This window comes from Anser anser (genome assembly GCF_964211835.1).
Source record: "Anser anser genome assembly, chromosome: 3".
Taxonomy (NCBI): Eukaryota; Metazoa; Chordata; class Aves; order Anseriformes; family Anatidae; genus Anser; species Anser anser.
In genome coordinates, this window is record NC_139722.1 from 37,799,217 (window position 1) to 37,822,137 (window position 22,921).

At 36.7% G+C, this 22,921-nt stretch overlaps 1 protein-coding gene across 8 annotated transcripts in view; it reads left to right on the top strand.

Moving 5' to 3' along the window:
• DOP1A (DOP1 leucine zipper like protein A) overlaps window positions 1-22,921 on the top strand; it is a 63,347-nt gene that overhangs the window by 19,555 nt on the left and 20,871 nt on the right. For 7 of the 8 annotated variants that reach the window (XR_014581843.1, XM_083829567.1, XM_083829572.1 and 4 more), the window contains 12 exons: window positions 256-365; window positions 2,213-2,321; window positions 3,896-4,016; window positions 4,759-4,878; window positions 6,199-6,313; window positions 7,199-7,432; window positions 10,085-10,709; window positions 13,770-14,044; window positions 14,713-14,865; window positions 18,597-18,697; window positions 19,877-20,136; window positions 20,823-22,830. Coding sequence is in view for 7 of the 8 variants with exons in the window: in XM_083829567.1 (XP_083685693.1) it covers window positions 256-365; window positions 2,213-2,321; window positions 3,896-4,016; window positions 4,759-4,878; window positions 6,199-6,313; window positions 7,199-7,432; window positions 10,085-10,709; window positions 13,770-14,044; window positions 14,713-14,865; window positions 18,597-18,697; window positions 19,877-20,136; window positions 20,823-22,830 (4,231 nt within the window). In the remaining variant the exon portion in view is untranslated. Of the gene's footprint in view, window positions 1-255; window positions 366-2,212; window positions 2,322-3,895; window positions 4,017-4,758; window positions 4,879-6,198; window positions 6,314-6,783; window positions 6,814-7,198; window positions 7,433-10,084; window positions 10,710-13,769; window positions 14,045-14,712; window positions 14,866-18,596; window positions 18,698-19,876; window positions 20,137-20,822; window positions 22,831-22,921 lie in introns of all 8 variants that reach the window. The other variant, XM_083829573.1, reaches the window with a different exon arrangement.

Consider the following 22,921-nt stretch of genomic DNA (forward strand, 5'->3'; position numbering starts at 1 on the left):
TGCAAGAAGTAATTTGATTAGTAGTGTTGAATAAAGTTAAACTTTGTAATTTGTGTGCAAACTGCTTGTATGGAAGTATCACTTAGTTTCCTTTATTAAACTCTCTCTAAAATCATCTTTCTCTTGCCAACACTACTTGGACATCATCTTGGTAAGTTACCAGTGCTAATGTGTTAATTTGTAACTTAAAGAAGTTGATAAAATATTCTATTAAGAGACAAATATTTATTTGCCTTCTCTTTTGTTCGCTTGAAGGTTTTGATAACAATGGTGCCCTTATAGGACCCAGAAGTACAAGGCACAGCAATCCCGAGGAGCATGCCACTTACTATTTCAATACCTTCTCTAAGGAGATGTTAGTCCAGGTAACTATACAATATTCTATTGTGTCATATATCCTCATAAATAGATACTGAGCAAAGTTGCTGTCTTTGTCTTGCGACTTGACATTTCAACGTGACTGTTTAATTTCTGTCTTATTGTGGTATTAAGTCCTACTCTTCTAAAACCTTCTCAATGAAAAATGTAGTAAAGATATGAGACAATAACAATATGATCAGGACATATGTTAGATTTCTGCTTGTCCTATTCTTCCATGAATGCAGCATACATGGAAGATGCTTGATTATAAGCCCAGCACGCTGAAGCCTTTTCTATCACATAATAGAATTGGAGAGTTTTTTTCTACTAATGTAGATACAGAAAATTCCTCTGTTTTGGGAACTGGAAAATTGTGATCAGATGGTCTTTATTCAGAAAACCTGTGCAAGAAGGATCTTCTTCCCCTCTAAGGAAGGGGAATGTCTTTTCTACTGTCCACTGGCAGTCAGGAATAGTCAAGCAACTTGGCTGTCATACTGTTTGACCCTTAAAGCCTTGCTAAGTGTGCTGGGATCACCTTGTCTCAAGAACTGTGCTCCTTCTCTCACAGTAATTAAAGTGTACAGACGTCTTTCAAAATGTTGTGTCTGATCTTGAAATCAGGAAGATGTTTTCTCATTAAGGCCAGTTGATAAGGTCAGGATTTTTCTGATATTCAGATAAATTGCAGTACTATGTATGGGAATTAGAGTGGGGATTCCAAGATTAGTAGCTGACAAGAATATTTAGCTTCCTGCTACTTGAAGCTGGATATCCAGCAGAGAGCTAGCACTTCTGAGTTTTATCTGAAGTTAATGAGAACTGCTGATTTAGTGATGAGGAAGAGAACTGAATTCTCATAAAGCAAGGAACTTGCTGGCCCTCTTTACCCTTTTCTTGCCTCTTCTGCTTCCCAGGGCAGATGATGAATACAAACCTTGAGGAGAGGTTTGGATGAGATGCAGTTTCACCCATACCATCTATACAAAATGTAGTCATCTTTTACCATCCTTTAGGCACTTGTTCTGGTTGTCCTTTTAAATCTGCCCATCTGTGTGTCTTAAGGTCATTAAAGTTTTTCTGTCTGAAAAGACTAATGGCAGTGTAAAGTTGAAACAGTCCATTTATTTTTTATTTATTTATTTATTCTTAAGCATACAACTACTGTTACACTAGAATGGAGAATGGCTGTTTTTGACAATGGGATGATCTATTTGTTTTTTGTCTTAAAATACTTTAAGGGCATTGAAAGCAATGATTTGGTCTAGAAGACCAAATATATATATTTTATATTGTTCTGTTCTGCCTTCTTCTCTAGTAGTCTCTCAATGAATTGTACTTGTTGAGACAAATTATTGATAGTTCTGACCTTCTAAAGACATGTTAAAGTACCGAAGACTTTCCTTTCAGGATGCTGGCTGATACCACCTGAGTTGTAGCAGATATAAAAGTGGTCTGCCACGTAGGTGGGCATAGTATATGCTAGATGGACAGATTATTATTTATTCAGTCCTTAAATTCTGCATGCCTTACCTTCTCAAACAATTTCTTCATTACTTTTTGTCTTCTTTTTTATTCTCAAGATTGGTATCTATTTACAGTGTGTTACTGGGCATTCTCTATTTCCTTTTGTATTTTAGTATGTACCTATTAATATTTCTGTGGATCAGGATTTGATCTTACAGGCAAAGCTGAGAGAATAGTTAAGTTTGGAGAGAATGAGCTGCACTGAGATAATGCTTTCCACTACTGAGAATTTTCCCTTTATATGCAGCCTTTATTGTATCTTTCTTTCAAAAGCTGTTTTCTGGTGTTCTTTTTCTTTTTCCTGTTATGCTCTTGCTCTTTGTAGGCCATGGTTGGAATATTACAAGTTAATGGACATGGAGAAGAAAGCACATTAATGCAAGACTTAAAGCCTTTTCGAATTCTTATCAGTTTGCTGGATAAGCCTGAACTGGGTAATTGTCATATTACTACTTCTTTATTTTGTCTCACATGGTTTGCTTAACTGATTTTTTCTTTTGTTGGTCAGATTGAAAAAAGCTTTCTTCTTAATGGCAGTGCTAGTACTGTCAGGTTACTGGATTTCTGGATTTTTCCAAGCTAATAATTTTATGTAGTTGTTAGATTTACCTTCATCCAACTGCAATTTCTTCTACTTTCACCACATGAAATAGGAAATTAAAGTCATAGGCAGAAATGACTGCATGTTGAAAGAAATGCTAATAGGATCTTTCTCATTTCTTTAATTGAACAGTGAATTTACAGTTTCGAATCTCAGATGTTGCTTTTGGGAATAATCTCATTCTGCTAATATGCACATAGAGTTCAGATGTATTAGCAACAAAACAATTATTGTATTTCATTATTATCAATAAGAAAGCAAGTAATTTTTTTGCTGTTTTTTTATTTTTCCTTTCTGCTCTTTGGAGTGTTAAGATGCAGTTTTTCAGCAGTTCATAAGGGCATGGGACTGAGACAAAAGTGGATTAGGCAAAATATTGACAACAAGTAAGACTTCTTTTCTGTAGTAACAGTTTGGGAGGTGACTGATGATTAATGAAAGTTTGTATGTCTGTCCAGAGGTTTGGGGGCAGAATAGTAAAAGCATAAAAATACAGCAATTGTAAGAGTACAACTTGAAGTGGTCTTACTGGTAATTTGTGGTTTTTGGGGGGTCAGTAATGTTTTCAAAGGCAATGTGTGCACATGAATTTTTCTTGAAGTAAGCAAAGCTATGAGGATACTTTGAGCAAACTGACAGAAGAAGCCAGTAGGATTTCAACTTGACTCGGTGACCATACTGAAAGTAATTTGTGAGGCTAGGAGACAGCACCAGAAAACAAAGGGTATTTCCAGCAGGATCACTTTGGGAACTAATCTGAAAGTTGGTTTTGATTGTTTATTTTTTCATCTAAAACTCAGGATTTAGCTCAAATTTGAAGGAGGCACTATTTCAAAAAATATTGTGTAGCTTGCATCTGGAATTAAAGAAAACCTAGCTCAATTTAAAAGGAAGATGCTCAAAATATTTTATCTTGTATTATTTGCATTTAAATATTTCAGGATATTTTCTGTATGATAACAGTATAAACTAGCTTCTGGGGTAGGTATCCTAAAATGGTTGTTTAAAAGCTACCTTTGATTGAGAATCCATGTAGTTACATGTAATAATACCTCGAAGACAGTGTTTTGGCTTGAGCATGGTCCATGCTAATGTGCTTGCCTTGCTTTTCAGCTAGATGTGTTTGTATCAAGCCACCATTGTACACATATGGACAGTGTGCTTGTGCTTTAGTATACTCCTAGTTACTGTAATTGCCTGTACGTTTCTGGGATGAAAAAAAAATCTGAAATTGAGGTAGCTTACGAAATTGAACAAAATGACTTATGGCTTCAGTGACCAAAGCTAGCTAATGATTAATTTCAGGTGTGGACTGTTGTGCTATTATAGCACAACATATATATATATGTGCTATATATATATATGTGCTATATATACAAGGCTGTCGTTGCTGATATTTCTCTTTAGGCCCTGCCATCCTGGAGGATGTATTGATTGAAGTGTTTCGAACATTATATACACAGTGCAAAGCAGAATTGGAGCTTCAGGCAGAGCCTTCTTTCAACAAAGATCACACACAGCTAAGCAGGTAGACAGTGTGTATAATGTATTTTCCATTTGAAAAGAAATGCATCTTTCTGTTGCTGAGAGCATGCTGTATCTAGGCCATGACTGTGAAGCCTGCGAGGCTGTGACCTTGTTTTCTTCCTGATACAGGTTCCATTGATATTAATTGCAACTTCTGTGTTCACTGCAAAGGTCTGCAGGGCTCTAGGTGTTGTTTTTTTTTTTTGTTTGTTTGTTTTTTTTTTTGTTTTTAACATTTAGAATGCAATCGACATTTTTTATCCATGACAAAATTGCGTGTTTGATACAGCTAAGTTCAGTATTTTGATGGTATAGATTAGTTGTGGCATTCTTTACATCTGTGTTTTTCCCACTTCTCTGCCCCTCACCACCCCCCAGGAAAAAAAAAATAAATGTGTAGGCTGATGAACTTTCTTGTAGAAAAAAGTTGAAGATAGAGAGAAGTGTTAAAAGTATTTTAAGATTTGTGCTGAATACCTTAAAATACAGAGGATAAAAGTTCAAAGCAGGGAGGGAACAACTAAACAACTATAGGAATGATCCTGAGAAAACAGACAGGAAACCTGGGAGCCATACAGAGACACTGGTATGCACAGCCTGCCCTACACCTAGTCCTAGAGCAACAACCATAGGGATGGGGGGAAGGTGTTTTGTCAGTGGTGACTGGCAGCAGGTAAACTTGGTGTAGTTACGTAACTTAGAAGTGAAGTCTAAAAATTTAAAATGTGTGTTTTTTCTTTTAGCAAACTGAGAGAAAACAAGAAAACAGCAGAATTGATTAAAACTGCCAATCTTCTATTTAATTCCTTTGAGCCTTATTACATGTGGGATTATATTGCTCGTTGGTTTGAAGAATGTTGTAGGTAGGTTATAATGCTCTGTATTCTTCTGTGTGTTTGTGTTTTGTTTTTTCTTTGCCTTTAAAGAAGTTACCCAGGGCTCTGCAGAGGGATCTGGATAGGCTGGGTAGATGCACCGAGTCCCATTGTACGACATGCAACAAGGCCAAGTGCTGGGTCCTGCACTTAGGTTGTAACAACCCCATGCGGGGTCTAGGCCTGGGGAAGAGTGGCTGCAAAGCTGCCCAGCAGAAAAGGACCTGGGGGTGCTGGTCAGCAGCCGGCTGAACATGAGCCGGCAGCATGCCCAGGTGTAATTTCTGTTACGTGCGCATTTCTGAGTAGCAGCAGAGAATGTTAGCAAGAATATGTTACAATTTACACAGAAGGACCGTTGTGACTGAACTATCTATAAAGCAGGATACTAGTTTTAGGAAGAAAGTTGGCTGTTTTAATGAGAGATGGTCACCTGATAGAGGTGTGGGTTGAGTACTTGTTTTAAACGTATGTCACAGAGATAATGCTGTTTGTGTTGTTGTTGTTATTTAATCTTTTGATAATTACTTGCTGTTAATGTTTTAGACTTGTTTTCTGTGATGCTCCTATTTCAAAAAAATCACTTTTTCAGTCCTGGGGATATATATTCATGTGCTCTTCCAAAACCAAGAGAAAAACTTAGCATAATTAACTATTACTGAGAATGTGACACTGCCCTTACCACCACTCCCATGAATGAGCTGGAGAAACAAATTCCTTTGTTCATATCCTTTGTTTATAATATCTTCAGATTGCAATGTGTTTTCAGTGTGTTTGTGTTTATTCAGCAATAGTGCTCATCAAATTTTGAATTCTTGTTGATAATAAAAGAGTGATGGCAGTTGAAGCTGAAGCAGACATTTAGAAGAGCCTACCTTGTTTTTATCTTGCGCAGCTTTAAAGCTTCATGGGCCTTTTATTTAATTTTTGGTTATCTTAAATATTTAATGCGTTGGGTATAGATCTCTTCAAAATGACTGCTTCAAGTAGTCCAGGTAGCCCTGTTCCTTTAGTTCTATCATTGGTGCCTGTGCTCATACCAGAAAATGCTGCTGGAGTCACAAATGCAATTTTCTTTAGCCTGAATTTCGTTATTTTATGAACGAAGGCTGTTTTACAGGGAAAGGCTGGTTGCATGCTTTCAGAAGAAGCCACAGTGGGGCAAGTGCAGTACTTAACAGAAACAGAAGAGACTCCTTATTTGTTTATAAGAATTCTCCTTCAGGTGTACAGCTTCTTATTAACTTACAGGAATGTGGTCAATGTCATGGGGAAGAGATGTCATGAAACCCTATCTGAATTTTGCAGGAGGACTTTACATGCCAGACTTCAAACTGGGCCTGGAGGTGGTAATGAGCAATCTGAGTTACCCCTGACAAATTTCTGCTTGTTAGTAGATTTTTTGTTGGATATAGTGTCTTTGGTAAGAACTGTTTTATTTGTTACTAATCCTGGCATATGGTTTATAGTCCTGTTTTTTTATGGTTTATAGACCTGGTTCATAGTCTACAGAAATATTATACCTACCTTATTAAATTTTCTTACCATAAAGGTTACTGTCATAAATTGGTGGGTAACTTTAAAACAAATTTTGATTTCAGTGTATGATTTTTTTGATGAGCTGGTTGGATATTAGCAGACTTCTAATGATGCTTACACCTGAAACCTTTTCGTTTGTCCTTGATTTCTTTTCTCTGAAACTACACTGTATTAATTACAAGCAGTCTTTTGTAGTTTTATGTGCTAGTTTAGATGTGCAACTTTCTTTTAAAGCTCTTTTAAACGTTGTGATAAGATGTATCTTTCTGTTGGCATTGCTTAATGTAGCAAAGACTGTTGGAACTGTTTTTTTCTACCTGTCTTTCCTCAATTCTTTGCTTTCTCATTTCAAAGCCTACTAGAAGTATGAGAGTGCTGTGTCAGGTATGGCAATCAGCCCATTTTCCATTTACTTATACTTACTAATGATTTGTTTTCTCATTTTTCATTCTTTAATTTGTATGTTAAGGATATTAAAATAATAGTATTATTTTTAGCCTTATTACTGTATTTTGTAATGTGTACATAGTGAACAAGATGTAAATTTCTGAAAAGTTAAATATTTATATTTGTTAGTTACCCTACTGTAAAGTTAATTTTGTAAATTTTGGGAAGGATATAGTTCTTAGTCTCACATTAAGACATTCATATTCCATTTTCCGTATGTGTAGAACACAGTTAAGCAAATGATAGGTACCACTGTTATAGCAAATAACACAAATCCCACCCTAAAAGTTACAAATCATGAGCTGTTTTATTTCTTTTCTAGGAGACTTACATTGAAATACAGACAGAACACTTGCCTCAGCTGCTGCTCAGAATGATTTCTGCATTGACAAGCCACCTTCAGACTTTGCACTTGTCTGAGCTTACTGATTCTCTGAGACTCTGCTCAAAGATCCTTAGTAAGGTCCAACCTCCACTGCTGTCTGCAGGTGCAGATGGTACGCTGCAGCTTCCTAGCGGACACAGTAGCTCCATCAAAGAATGGGAAAATAAAAAGGTAACTGATTGTATTGTGCAGTGTCTTGGAAAAATGATACTTTTGTGTGTGTGTGTGACTTTCCTTTAATGAAAAGTGGGCTTTCTAAGTCAGTGTTGGATTGCTTACAGGTCTTCATTGGATTTTGCTTAACATACAGCAAAAGGTCTTGATTCTTAAGAGGTTTTTATCTATATTTAATAGTATACATATGTAAATCACTTCAGAATCAGAAAATTAGAAAACTAAAACTCCTGTTTGATATTTTAATGCACTTCAGAAGTCTGATCTCGTAGAATAACTGAACTCAGAAGAATTCTTCACCTTGATTATGTGTGAGGAATATGTTAATTCTTCGATCACCCAATTTGTATGCATCAGATGAATGTCTATCAATTGTTTCACTGTCAAGTTCTTGGAATTATTTATTTAAAAAATAGAAGTTACAAACCAGCCAGCAGCTATTTCTTTTAACAATTTGTCTAATGTGTTCCAGGCAACCATGGCAGTGGAAATTATTTTAAGTGACATGCCCTAAAATCCTTGATCTCTGATGGATCCAGCTGAAGAAACTAGAGGAACATCATAGAGTGGTTTAGGTTGGAAGTGACAGTTGGAGGTCACTGCTTTGGAATTGCAGGGACCATTTCAAAGTTAGATTCTACTTTAAAGCTAGGTCAGGTTGCTCAGGATCATACCCAGCTCAGTTTTGAGTATCTCCAAGGACCAACTTCCCACAACTTCTCTGTACAGCCTGTTCATTTGCACTGTTTGGCTACATTAATAGGGTGAGGGATTTCCAAATATTTGGTTAGAATTCCCATTGTTGCAGCTTGTGTTTGTTGCCTCTTGTTCTTTCACTGTGGATTTCTCAGCACACCTCCATCTTTTCAGCTAACTAACAGGAAGTCTTAGCAATAAAGACACAACCCTTAGCATTTTTTTTTTTTTGCTTTAAGACTGAGCAAATCCAACTCTCTCAGCTTTCCTTGTATGTCAAGTGCTCTTCTGACAGCCCTCCACTGAGCCACTTACTCTAGTACATCAGTGTCTATTTTGTACTAATTATCACAAACTTGGGCACAATATTCTAGATGCAGCCTTAAAACCAATGAACAGAGGGTAGTAATCTCTTCCCTTGACATACTGGCTATATGTCTGCTAATACAGTTCAGTATGTGGTTTGTATTATTCTCCAGAAGGGTCCTCTGCTGGCTCACGTTCAGCTTGTCCATTAGGACTTGCACATCCTTTATGCAGGATCCTGTCCTTATCCTTTCTATCCATCTGACACCCAGCCTGCGGTGGCTTTCTTTTTTTATAAAAACTGTTTTGAGTGTTTTTGCCCCTTGGACCTTCACAGGCCTTTTTATTTCAATTACAACTGACTGACGAGTGACCATAGCTTTTACTAAAAGAGAACAAAATTAATTCCTTTGTTTGTAGTCTCTTGTGCAGTGTAATTCAAAAGATAGTGTCACCTATTATCTCTTCGCATACTTTTTACTATGTATTAACACAGGAAACAGTGAAAACTATCCCAAATAAATTTTAGTTTTGATTCTTACTCTGCTTCTGGTAAAGCAAGATGTAATGTGCTATATACAGAACAATGTTTGTTTTTATTTATTTACAAAAAAAAAAATCTCAGATCTTTAGATTATGCTTGAATAAGAGCACACATTTGAGATTAAGACATTAGACAGCAAGACAGAACTTCTGGGCTGGCTGGATCTCAGGCAACATCTGCTGTCACTGTTAAAACAGCTTGGTGAGAAGTCTGTAGGCATGTACTTCACATGCATATACTCCCCCTGATCCATGCACTGCTGTTTGAGCTGCATTCACCTCATACTAGCAAGCAGAGGCTGTGCCAATGGTTACCAGGAGACTATGGGAGGTTAGAGCAGCACAGAAAGCCGCTGTGAATTCCTTTTTTAGTAGGAATCATTCATCAGTTATGCGCATGTTCAGAACTTATAGGTATAGGCACTTTTTAGATTTTAATGATGTAATATCTAATGTAATTATTTACTTGTGCAGTGGGATTTTCAAAAGTGTCAACAGAGAATTGTATACTTTCCTACGCATACTGTTCTTCTTTCCTGACATCTCCTTTTACCTCGTTTGCCTGCAGACAACTTTTACTCTGTTATGACTGCAGCAGTTTTCTGATTAACAGATAATTATCTTTTCCCTTTGTAGAAGCACATGCTAAAATCTAGTGTTAAAACAATCTTACTGGCTAAAATGACTATAAGTAACTTCATTTAGTGTTCTGCTTCATGGTGGAAGTGAGGGCGTTCCATTGGTGTATGAATATCTTGGTTTATGATGCTGTATTAAATACCTTTTCATATGCATTTCAGAATTCTTTAAATATTATTGCTGTTAACATTTTATTCCTAAATAATGGATCATGTCTATTTTTAATTAAAGTATTCTGCTTGTTAAACAGTGTTTTGTAATTGTTTTTATTGTTTGGTCTGTCAAGCTTACTGAAAGAACTTGTAAAAGAAAAATGCAAATATTATTTTTGCATAAAATGTGTTTATATGAATAGATTTAAAACCATGGGATAAAATTGTTGCTTTCAAATGGAGAAGTAGATAAATGATTTCTTACTAGTAAATAACCCATTTAAAATGGTCATTAAACTTTTATCTCAATTAGGTGCCATCAGCTTCACTTGACAATCCTAATGACGTGTTTGAAGATGGTGAAAATCCTCCAAGCAGCCGATCGTCAGAAAGTGGATTCACCGAGTTTGTGCAATACCAGGCAGATACAACCGATGACATTGACAGGGCACTGAACGAAGGTCACGGCGCACCTGGCATTCCGATTATAGGTAGCACATCCTCAGAGACTGAGACGGCATCAACTGTGGGATCTGAGGAAACCATTGTACAGCCTCCTTCCGTAGTAACGCAGGGGACAGCAACTCGAAGCGGGAAAACGATACAAAAGACTGCAATGCAGTGCTGTTTGGAGTACGTCCAACAGTTTTTAACCAGATTTATCAACCTGTATATCATTCAGAATAATTCCTTGTCTCAGCCCTCAGGGACAGAGCTTCCAGTAGACCCCAGTAGAGAGCAAGGACAGACCACAAAATGGGATAGAGAATTGCATGGCGATGCTAAGGCAAAGAAAATAAACAAGAAAAAAACACCAAAAGAATACCTTCCTGCCTTTATTGCTGCTTGTCAGCTCTATCTTGAATGTTCAAGCTTTCCCGTTTACATTGCTGAGGGAAACCGTACTTCAGAATTACATCCTGGGAAGCCTGAAGTTGGTAAGCTGAACTCTTTGTTCTTCACTTTTAAAGTACTTGTTTTCAAAACGCTTTTAAAGTAATAGTATTAATATTGTGTTTGTGTTGCAGCTTGCCATTCCTCTTAGAAATATATTTTTTCCTCTTCATCAATTGGTTTGCTTTTTGAAAACTACGCTATTTCTTCAGAGGTTTCCTCAAGAACAATGCTGACATGAGGTTCAACATTTATATCTGTCACACCAATACTAGTTAATCGTAGAGACTGAAGCCTGAGTAGAATTTAGACCTTTAGATGTTCCTCTTTACTATATGGAATGTTTTGTTAATAATACAGCTTTGTCATACTTGATGTCAGCTGTTGCTAGTACAAAACATGTTTTTAGCTTCATTTTAGTAGTTTTGGACTGATGTGCATTTTGATTACTTTGTGGAGTATATGGAAATATAAGATTCCGACCACTAAAAGTCATACCAGAAAAGAAATTCATTAATTTTACTTTGCTTCTGTTAAAGGTTAAGTAGTTGTTTCCTTAAGGGACAGTTTAATGAACAATTCTTCTAACCACAAGTGCATTATGTGCAATAAAAAAGAAAATGGAAGTGGTGGGTTTTGTTAATGTGTTCACAGGTAGGTGTCTCTCTCTGCAGATACAGGAACACGATTAAACAGTTGACAGTTTGGGATTACTGTAGAAGTGTGACTTTTTGATGGATGATCCTTTTGGCAGTTCGTAAATTCTTCCATTTACGGTTCTAATTCTGGTTCTTCTTCTGGTCTGTAGCTTGACAATTGTGTTAAAGTGATATCGTGGTGAATAAGCTTGAAGTGTGCACAAAATCAGAATTACAAGAATTTTTGCTTCGGTCACGTTTTTTCTTTGATTATTCATATTGGCAGCTTTTTGTTCTTATCAATAACTTTTAAAAGCAGTTGGCACCTCTTGGAGGATGATAGATTTTGTGGTTTGGTGTTTCTCTGTTTTGTTTTTTTGAAACAGATTTCGATTTAACATGAATTCTTCTGTTCCAGTAGTCTTTAAGATGAATTATATATGCCTCAGCCAGGAGCAGATTGTACCTATAACTTTGTGAGATCCAAAAATATCAAGTATCTGTCAGTTGAAGGCAATTTGGTTACAATTGTTTATTAACTAGAGGTATTGCAATGCTCAAGGGGTTCTGTCTTTTGTAAAAGATCTAACACAGGTTATCATCTATAACATGACCCTGAAATACATAATTTATGATTTTTTTCAAACACTGGCAGCCTACAAATGAGTGTTATGTAAGATAACTGAGAAAGTTTGAAAATATCAGCTGTCTGCTTATTACTTTTCTGTGGATTTAACGCTTTGGATCATCACTGCCTTCTGATCTCCAAAGCAAAAAGCTGGTAGAGCTTAAGTAATAATGTGTTCTCGTGAAGGTAGTGATACTAGGAATTGCATTCACTTTCCTAAATGTCTTATATTTGCTTTGCTTATTTGGCATCTGAATTTTCCCATTTGCAGTTTATTAAACAGTTTGAGGAATAAGCATGAATTGTAGGTGGTTGGAGTCAGCTGGAAGGGTTTTATTTCAGATGTGAACACGCGTTGTACCCAGTGGCAGTGCAGACAGGAACAGCAGTGGGAATGGGACTGCAGAGCTGCTCAGGGAATCCTGCTTCCCGTAGCTGCTGCAATTGGGATGGAGAATGGGAGAAGGTAGTCACCATAATTTGCACACCAGCCTTTTCTTCATTTATTGGTATGTTTTTCTGCTGCAGAAGAATCTGTTTTATCAAAGGGTTCCTAGGTTTGGAACATGCTTTTGAGGGGTTGTATTGGTAATGATGACTCAATTGCCTTTAATCAATAGAGAGAGTCGTCAGTCCAATGTGAAGGAGCCAAATTAATCTGGAATTGATAGATTATAACAGTGCTTAAATTTTGCTATATGCTTATTTTCTCAAATGCAGGCTATTTTTAATTGAAGAAGTTTAAAAAGGGAACAGAGTCAGTCTCACAATAATGTTTGTATCTGTAAACAGTAGAATATTATATGAAATCTTTAGGTATATTTAGGCTCTAAATTGTATTTCAAAATTATTGTATATGTAAATTAGAAATCATATCCTCCTTCTCTTAATTCTAAATAGATGTTGTATTTATGCCTAATATAATAGGCATATGCACACATCTTTATCTGTGTTTGGTTGTAGAAACATTTGCCTACCTTACGAATGCAATCAGTAGAGTCCTTCTGTTTTAAGAAAAATTAGTTTGGCACCTCTAAGATAAAAGGGTGCATTACTCACTTGTAGAGTTGACTGTAAACTGTGAGTAAAGAATCTGACTTCAGAGAAAGACACTTAGATTATCAGGCTATTGTATGGTATTAAGTGACGGGACAGTTATAACAGGGAAAACAACAGCCTACAGTGAAAGCAGAGTATGATCTAGTAGGATCAATTTTCTGTCACCCAAAGCATCAATTTTTGCAGATGCTATTACTCAAGTTTTACACTTTTCCATCAGGTTCTCTGTTTTTTGCCAGTTTAGACTTAGTTTTTATATAATAATAATGTATTATATATAATGTATGTTAACTACATATAGTATTTTATATGTAAATATTTATTTAACACACACGTATATATAATATTTATATAAAACATATAATATTTATATTATTATTTTATGATTGCTGGTTACAAATTTCCTGAAGGAGGAAAGTGAATGAAGGGTTATGCAATCTACTAAAAGTCCAGTCTTGTCTAAAGCATGAAATTGTGTGGATGCAATTCCATACAATGTATTTTTCTCTTCCTTGTTCAATTTTTCCTATTTATTTTTAGTTACTAAAGGTTTGACTGAAGTGATACAATATTGCATTCTTGATTAGCTAATTTTTAAGTCAAAGATGCATCAAGAGGTATTTCTGTCCTGTGTGTACTTTCCTAAACATGTACACTGAGCAGGTTGAAATATGAAAGATAAAGGACAAATGTACATATGGCTCTGAAATATAAGACGAAAAATTCATAGCATTTAAATTTTTGTTAAATGCAAATACCATCTCTGATTTCTATTTCAGACTGTGAACAAGTACAGCCTCCTCTGTGGCTTCAGACTTTAATGAATGCTTGCAAGCAAGCAAGTGATTTCAGCGTTCAAGGTGTTACTATTTCCCTTGTGATGGACTTGGTTGGATTGACTCAATCTGTTGCTCTTGTCACTGGAGAAAATCTCAACAGTGTGGAAACCGCTCAGCCTCTTAGTCCTAACCAGGGAAGAGTGGCCGTGGTTATCAGACCTCCTCTTACTCAAGGCAATCTGAGATACATGGCTGAAAAGACAGACTTCTTCAAGGTACAGTGCAGCATCTCGCTGATGTTCTCTGTAGACTTTTCTTGGCTGGTGACTGACAGTCTTAGCCACTTTACTGTTCTTGGTCTGCTAAACAAGACTTCCTTGCTGAGTGTTTTGGTAATACTTGTAATCCATGTTGGATTTTAAATGAAAATACACAGTGAATTTTCCCACTGTGACTGTTTTGCTGACTGCTTGGGTGAAAACACTTGTTTGAAACTGTATTTTGAAAATACAAATGAAAACTGATTGTATAGCATCATTAACTAGCAGGGACATGAAATTAAGATATACATAACGTAGGATTCTGATAAGCCACGCTCTGCACTTGAAACTATGTAAGAAATAATTTACAAAAGATAATATATATTAAATATATTACGTAGTTAGTTATATCCCAATGGAAGTTTATTTCTGGAGATGCCTGTGAGTTCCATCTCTTAGCAGGAATTTTTTTGTGTAGTTAGTCATTGGAGTGTTTCAAACAGATGCATAAGTTCATACAAACAAAAAAGAACAGTTTTATAGAATGCCTATATGACTGTCATATGCTGTCATCAGATGTAATGTCTCCCATCATTGCAAAGAGCTCAACATGGTTTAGAACAGAACAAGGCATGATACTCATTCACTTGTCTCTCTTGCAACTTCTGTTTTCATGTCCAAAGCATATAGCTTTAACTCTTTGGGACCAGTTGGGTGATGGAACTCCCCAGCATCATCAGAAGAGTGTGGAGCTCTTCTACCAGCTGCACAACCTCGTTCCATCTTCTAGCATTTGTGAAGATGTTATTAGTCAGCAGCTGACTCATAGAGACAAAGTAAGTTGTTCAAGTGGTCGTTGAAAGATGACTTAAGTATATGGTTATTCATAGAGAAATATATTTGGAAAAAGGACTTGGTGCCTCAGTGGGTGTTGTAAATAACTTCAGTATTTAAAAAAGTATGGCATTATATTGGTAAGATTGTTTCAAATGTGAAAACTATTTTTATCTTGTATGCAGAACAGCAGATTCATCCACCCTGACGCTGCCACCCTTTCCTGTATTCCCTCTCACAAGAAATCTTAACCTTATCTCTGTATTTGATCCCTGTTTTCATGATATCCTGGTGTTTCACAAACCTATAAAAAGTGTTTGCAGTGGTAGTAACTGAATCTAGATTTTATGTATTCCATGCCAGTTCTCCTGACCACTCTTCTCTCCCTGTACAGCTTCTTTAAATCTAAGCACTTTATTTTACTGTGCCCTTACCAACTGTAGTTCAGCCCTCTGGTGTGCTCTCTATTTCATCTGACTCTTGCGTCTTGTTCAAATGCCCTCTGTGCCTTTCTGCTTCCCTTCATCCATAAAACTTGGAGAAGTTTTTATTGTTGCTATGCTTCTGCCACTTTTCTTGATAGTGAGGTTGGATTTTTTTTCTCTCAAGACAGTGATGTGTGGTTCTTTCTCTTTGGTGAGAGGTGCCCTCCTTAACTGCCTTTCTTCTTGTGACTGCCTTTCTTGTACAGTATGACATTTGCTTTCAGTTCCTTTCCCTTTTTGTGAGAAACATCCTTACGAGTCTGCTGCAATTGACATTGTTACTTTGCTGCTTCTGCCTTTTTATTTTGTCTTTCTGGCTATTCATATGTTACCTGATTCTGGTTCTTTTTCTAAGAATAAATGTAAATAACAGACAAAAGAGTAGCTTGTAAGTGCAGATTCCAAGAGCTGTGCTATGTATTTCTGAGCTCCATCTTCTGACACTTCTCTTGTTTAATTATTTCCAGCTAAAGCGTTCCCGTGAGATTCTTTCCCTCTGTTGGGAAGTAGAAGAATTGCAATAAATAGATAATTTTCAATGAAGACTCTTCTGTACTTTTTTATTCTTTGATCTCATGTGGCCTCTCTCTTCTGTAGTAATTTGTCATTAAAAGCTTGGAATTCTGAGTGTTCACCTGTTTTTCAGTTCCAGAGGGCTGCCAATAAACTGCTGCAGCAGTAATTGCTAGTTTTCTTTGCATTGATGTCTGTGGAAAATACAGTGCTTGCCTAATCTAACTGATGTGGGAGCTGGGTTGCGTTTTCAGTGTGCTGCTAAGGCTGCTCTTTCCTTGAAGGTCTTCACTTTCCATCTCTGTCTCCTGTCAACAGCCATGGCCTTACAGTTTGAGTAGAACCTCTTGAGTGATCAGAGAGCTGCTTCTCTGCTTCTATGATAAGTGTTTGGTTTCTGCTTATTACTTTGTAACTTGTCCTGTCTCTTATTCTGATGCCACAGGTTATTATGTTTGCTCATGACCCAACTTGGTAGATTTCTCCTGTTCCTTCTTGCTGTTCAGAGGTCTATCGGCTCGCTGCTGGCTGTTTTTCAGAAACTGGCTTGGCTATTGTATTGACAACTTCTGTTTTGCTGTCAGTTTAGCTAGTGCAAATCAAGTACTATTTTTAAAAGGTTTTGAAGCTGGAAGGTACTCATATTGCTGACTGTTTCTTTAATGTCTATGACACGTCTATGTCTGTGGTCCCATGCTAGACAAATGGTGTTTTTCAGTGTTAAGCAACATGTAGACTTTATCTAGGAGATCTTGTCACTTATCAAAGGTTATGTTCTGCTGCCCACTATGTAAAGCACATGGTTAGCTTTTACTGTGGTTAATAGGTTTTCTGTTTGTCATGGTGGGTACTTTTTTTCCTAGAAACTAGTTTTAGATAGCAGCTCTCAGTTTGACATTTGAGTTGAGGTCTTTGTGCCGCTTTAAATGTTAAGCATATGAACTGTGTTCACAGCCCCAACAGAATGAATGGTAGGGAATTACTTGCTTACATGCTCTGACAATTCATGGCTGTGTCATTTAGAAGTGGTTGCCGTTTTGCCTTTCTACCAGAGAGTAACCAGATCAACAAAAGCAATTATGAGCCAGTTTGTCAATCACTGCAGTTCACAGGTTGGCATATTGATAAAGCTGCTAATGATTTATATTGTGCTGGTCTGTGAGCTGCTGTGACTGCTGATGTGGCATTCACTCATTTCTGTCAAATTTACTGTGAAGACAGTAACTTCTTGCATCTTACCAGAATGGATTGCAAGGACTTACACGGAGTTGTCTGCATGTGTTTAAGAACTGGAATTTTCATTCTTTATTCAGCAGACATGAGGGAGTTGTTTTTCGGACAACTGTATAGATTTTGCAGCAGTTTTTTTTTTTTTTGAAGTATGATTTTTTTTCTAAATACAGGTCATGCTTTCTTTTCTTTCTAAAATTACTTTTTTTTTCTTTCGTTCTTTAACTATACCTCTGATTTGATGTAACTTGTATCCGTTCTGTAACTTTCAGATTTTTCTTTTAGCTTTTACTTAAAATTTGTGTTACTGTGGCAGATATCAGTTGTGTTAGCTGTTGCAAAGCCTCTTAAGCTGCATGTTGTAGTTTAAGTCTGGAATTCTGCCAGATGAACACAGTAGCATTAATTGTTTGGTTTGGTCTCATTTTGATAAGAAGTAAATATACTTACCTATTCTTTATAAGCACATTTGAAAAACAAACAAGTGAAAATCTTCATCATCATCTTGTCTCTCTTTATCATTCAGTAGCTTAGTTTAAACCCTGACTGTATTTTAAAGTAATTTTGCTTGATACTTTACTCAGTGTAACCATTCTGATTTTCGTGCTTTGTTCAGTCCTCCTAGTACTTAGTAGCTTCCTTGTCTCTTGGATAAAGCTGTCTTTAACAGATGTACCCATGTATTATAGTGCAGCATTTACTGTTGTTTACAGTTTTGTTCAATAACTCTTTCCCTTGATCAGCCACAGTAAAGAGATGAAGGCATAAAAATTGTTAAATACCATTTTCACCATTAAATATTCTCCATGTTATACGCAGTCATAAGAAGTCGTCTGCTGCAGTAACCATGTCCTTTTTGTCTCAAAAAAACTACAAGTTCCAAAGCAAAAATTGGCGTTTTATTGATAAACAGTCTACATCATACCTAGCTAGAGAATTCTTATGTCTCTCTTTCTAGTCAACCTATTTTCATTCCCTTGTTTCCTTGGTTACTGTATTTAATCCTATGATTCCAGACACTACCAGCTGGTTAACTATCTATAAATATTTTTTTCTCTGTCTGCCACTTTTCTCTGCGTCTGTACCCTTGACTGTTCAAAAAGCCCTGCATGTTTCTTCCTGCTCTCTCCTCGTGATTTCTTCTAGTACCTTGGTATAGATGAACTCCATGAAAACAGAGCCATGCAACTCATGAGAGTAAGATGAGTATTGTTCAAATTACAACATGAAGTATGGCTTAGAAAGGTTTTAAATACTTGGAAACTAAGGCAGCCTAGATCTAGAGGGAGGGAGAGGGAAGAGTCTTTAATGTTGCTAAAATTATTCACAAAGATCTATTGTTGCCTATTACTGTTTTTACTATTTGAAAATAGGATATGAACATACAGTTAAAAATATTTTTAATAATTTCTTGACAGCTTCTAAGCTGCTGTATAGCTCTGTTTTCCAGTTCTTATCACAGGGTGATGTATCTTAACAGAACCAACTTATAATTTTGTTCACAGAAAGTAAGAATGGAAGCTCATGCAAAGTTCGCAGTGCTATGGCATCTCACCCGGGACCTTCATATTAACAAGTCTTCTTCCTTTGGCCGTACCTTTGACAGGTTGGTGATGGCAAGCATGATCTAGTGAAAGATATTGAGGCAAAACTATTTTAACTATGTCATAGTGGCAGCATATAGTGTCCAGAACTTAGAGAAATACCCTGTGACTGAGATACAGGAAGGAGGCAAAGAAATTAAAGTTAGACGAAATAATTTTTGCTATGAGGATTATGTAAGCTGTGAATTTTTCTGATAGCTACAAACATTAGGACAGGAATGGTCATGTGATGCATTGACTAACGCTGGTTAAAATATTTGTGCATTGAACATACTATCCTATCTCTTACTTTGATTCAGTAAAAACAAGAGAGAGAAGTGAACGCAGAAGTATTTTGTTATATGAAGTGAAAAATAACCATAAAGATAGGAAAACTTAAGAACAATTGCAAGTTAGCACGATTAAAAAGTTATTTTGTTTAATTTTTTTTTTTTTAAATAAGATGTCACTTACACAAGAGCAGGGGATTTCCATTTTGCATTCTGGTATCAGACCACCTTTCTAGAAAAAGCTGAATGATCTGGACTCTGAACTAGTCTCATCTTCCTAAGCTAGCACAAATGCCGTGGGAAAATGCATGTTTAATTTTCCTAGTACATACTTAACTGTAGGAAGCAGAGTAAAAAGGTTATTTTTTTGGCTCGGCACTGTCACTCATTGCAGAAGTGGCAATAAATTTTGTATTTAGAGTTAAGAGCTTATGAACACTGGAGGATATAAAACAGTAAAATTCAGTCATATACATATTGTTTTTCCCCAAGTCTGGAAAGGAAGTCTGGAAAGAATTTATTGGTTGAAAGGATTTGAGTTGTCAAATACATTTATCCTCCCAGTTCTTGAAGAAAAGATCTTTGAATAAGTTATCTTCTTGTCTATGCAGCTGTGTGAATTGGCATTTTAAGGTTTATCATTTTGTGCTGCGTTAACACTTACAGGTAACCAAATCTTGCTATGCTGGTAGCTGTAACACTCTGTACTACTATTACAACAGCAGTTGTGTTACCTGACTTTATTACTAGCTTTTCCTGGCAATTTCTTCATCAGGCTGAACTAAAATATAGAATTTCAGGTTGCACACTGGAGTATATTCTGACATGTAGAAATTTGTCATATATCAGATTGAAATGGGATTATAGTGAGTTGTATAGAATTTGTGAGGTTCATTCTTCTTTCTGTTCTAGATCTTTGTTCATCATGCTGGACAGCCTTAACAGCTTGGATGGTTCTACGTGGTCAGTGGGACAAGCCTGGTTAAATCAAGTACTTCAGAGACATGATATTGCAAGGGTTCTTGAACCTTTGCTCCTACTGCTTCTTCATCCAAAAACTCAGCGGGTTTCTGTTCAACGAGTACAGGCTGAATGTTACTGGACTAAGTCTCCCTATCACCCTGAAGAAGAAAATGAAAAGCACTTTATGCAGAAGTTCAGCTGTGCTGATGGTGTGTACACGAGGATACTCTAGGAAGTTCATTAATGAGTTTATTAATTTGCTATTTATATGCAATATTAAAAATACAGATTTTTTGAGTGTAACTAGCAAAATAAAGGGCTAGAATGTCTACTGCTTATATGCGCTTTTGTGCACGTTTTTTATTCAAGTCTAGGTGTCCCAAGTATCTTTGAAGTTTAACTGCCCTCAAATTAAGACAGTATACAAGTATCTCAATGCAGAGCATATTATTATGTCTTACAGACTTCAGTAGAACTTAAGCATATGATCTAAATCTCAACCAAGAAGTGAAATGCTTTTGTGAATTAGGACCACTGATGTGGGGCTGTCCGAAAACATACTGATTAAGTTTGAAGGTGTTTGCATGTATTCTATATTTTTAGTAACATACTTTTTTTTTTTGGTGAAAACACAAGCAGGTAAGACTGTGTAAGGCTTCACGAGGGAATTATGTTTTGCTAAGGTCTACTACTAAAGTAATTTTGCTTTGCTTATGTGAATGTGTGACTTGCTATTTACTGTTTTTTTTCCTGCTTTAAAGTGAAAAGGAATTATTTAACATACCCTTATTTTATTTGAAGCCTAGATAATAGTTTAAATTCTAAACATAAATTCTAAATTCTTTTCTGAAAAACAAGATACCATGTGTATAACTTTTTCATGTTTTTCTTTAAGCATTTTCCCATGTGCCTGTAAGCCAAGGACAACTTATTATACCTAAAGAAGGCAATGAAAAGCAGCTTGTTATGGATGAAATGGAGAACTTCAGCCTGACTGTCAACCCTCTGAGTGACAGGCTTTCCTTGTTAAGTACCAGCAGTGAGACCATTCCAATGGTTGTGTCTGATTTTGACCTTCCTGACAATCAGGTTGAAATACTGCAAAGTTCTGATTCTGGCTGTTCTCAGTCATCTACTGGAGACAACATCAGTTACGAGGTGGAAACAGAAAGCCTGAGTGCTCAAGATAGCTCTCAGACTCTGAGAGAAGACTCGCCTGATGAAATTGTGCAACAAGTCATTACTGACCTTATATGCAGAGTTGTAAGCAGTCTTGGAGAAGAGAATGACCCGGTTAAACATAGCCTGCACTCTGAGGATACTTCATGTAATTTCAGTCCTTTGGATAACCTCGAAGAGATGACTAAAAGTGAAGATCAAAATATTCAAAGTAGCCAAAGCAGTTTGCTTAGTAATGACAGTTCCCAGTTATTGTCAGCCTCAACTGAGACTGGACTTGAGAGCTTAAGAGACGAAATTTCAAGAAATAACTCCTCACCCTGTATCGCAGCAAGCCAGCAATCCCTCTCTGATCTAACTCTTGCTTCCACAGAGTCCAAGTCCAGAAAGCGGAGCCACAGTAGCATTCAGTTCAACTTCAAAGGAAAACTGCCGGAAAAAATGTCAGAAAAAGAAACAATTGTTAAAGAGGCTGGTAAGCAACCAGGTGCAAAACCTAAGGTGAAAATAGCCAAAAAGAAAGATGAAGAGAAGAAGAAAGCGCAAACAGAAAAGCTTAAACAAACAAATGTTTTCTTTAGTGATGGTCTTGATTTAGAAAACTGGTACAGTTGTGGAGAAGGAGAAATTTCAGAAATAGAGAGTGATGTGGGGTCCCCAGGAATGCGGAAATCTCCCAACTTTAATATCCATCCCTTGTATCAACATGTACTGCTTTATCTTCAGCTGTATGACTCTTCAAGGACATTGTATGCTTTTTCTGCAATTAAAGCAATTCTGAAGACAAATCCCTCAGCTTTTGTAAGTGCTATCTCCACTACCAGTGTCAACAATGCATACACTCCTCAGCTCTCACTGCTCCAGAATCTCCTAGCCAGGCATCGGATATCTGTTATGGGCAAAGATTTCTATAGTCACATCCCAGTTGATTCTAACCATAACTTTCGGAGTTCTATGTACATAGAAATTCTTATCTCCTTGTGTTTATACTACATGCGGAGCCACTATCCAACTCACGTTAAAGTAACCTCACAAGATCTGATAGGAAACCGTAATATGCAAATGATGAGTATAGAAATTCTGACACTTCTCTTTGCTGAATTGGCAAAAGTTATAGAAAGCTCTGCAAAGGGCTTTCCTAGTTTTATTTCGGACATGTTATCCAAGTGCAAGGTTCAGAAAGTGATCCTGCATTGTCTGCTGTCTTCTATCTTTAGCGCACAGAAATGGCACAGTGAAAAGATGGCTGGAAAAAACATAGTGGCTGTAGAAGAAGGTTTCTCTGAAGACAGCCTTATAAACTTTTCTGAAGATGAATTTGACAATGGCAGTACTCTACAGTCACAGCTTTTAAAAGTACTTCAGCGGCTGATTGTGTTGGAACACAGAGTAATGACTGTGCCTGAGGAAAACGAAACAGGCTTCGACTTCGTCATAACAGACTTGGAGCACATTGGTCCCCAGCAGCCGATGACTTCTCTTCAGTATTTACACTCCCAGCCAATAACCTGCCAAGGCATGTTTCTCTGCGCAGTGATAAGAGCTTTACATCAACACTGTGCCTGTAAAATGCATCCTCAGTGGATTGGCCTTATCACTTCCACTTTGCCTTACATGGGAAAGGTTCTTCAGAGGGTGGTTGTTTCTGTGACTCTTCAGCTCTGCAGGAACTTGGATAATTTAATTCAGCAATATAAATATGAAACAGGATTATCTGATAATAGGTATGTGTATCTAGAGGTGTATAATCTTTTTAAGGAAATTTGATTGTGTTGAATTACTTTGCCACTGGATGAGCTCATTTAAAAAAAATAT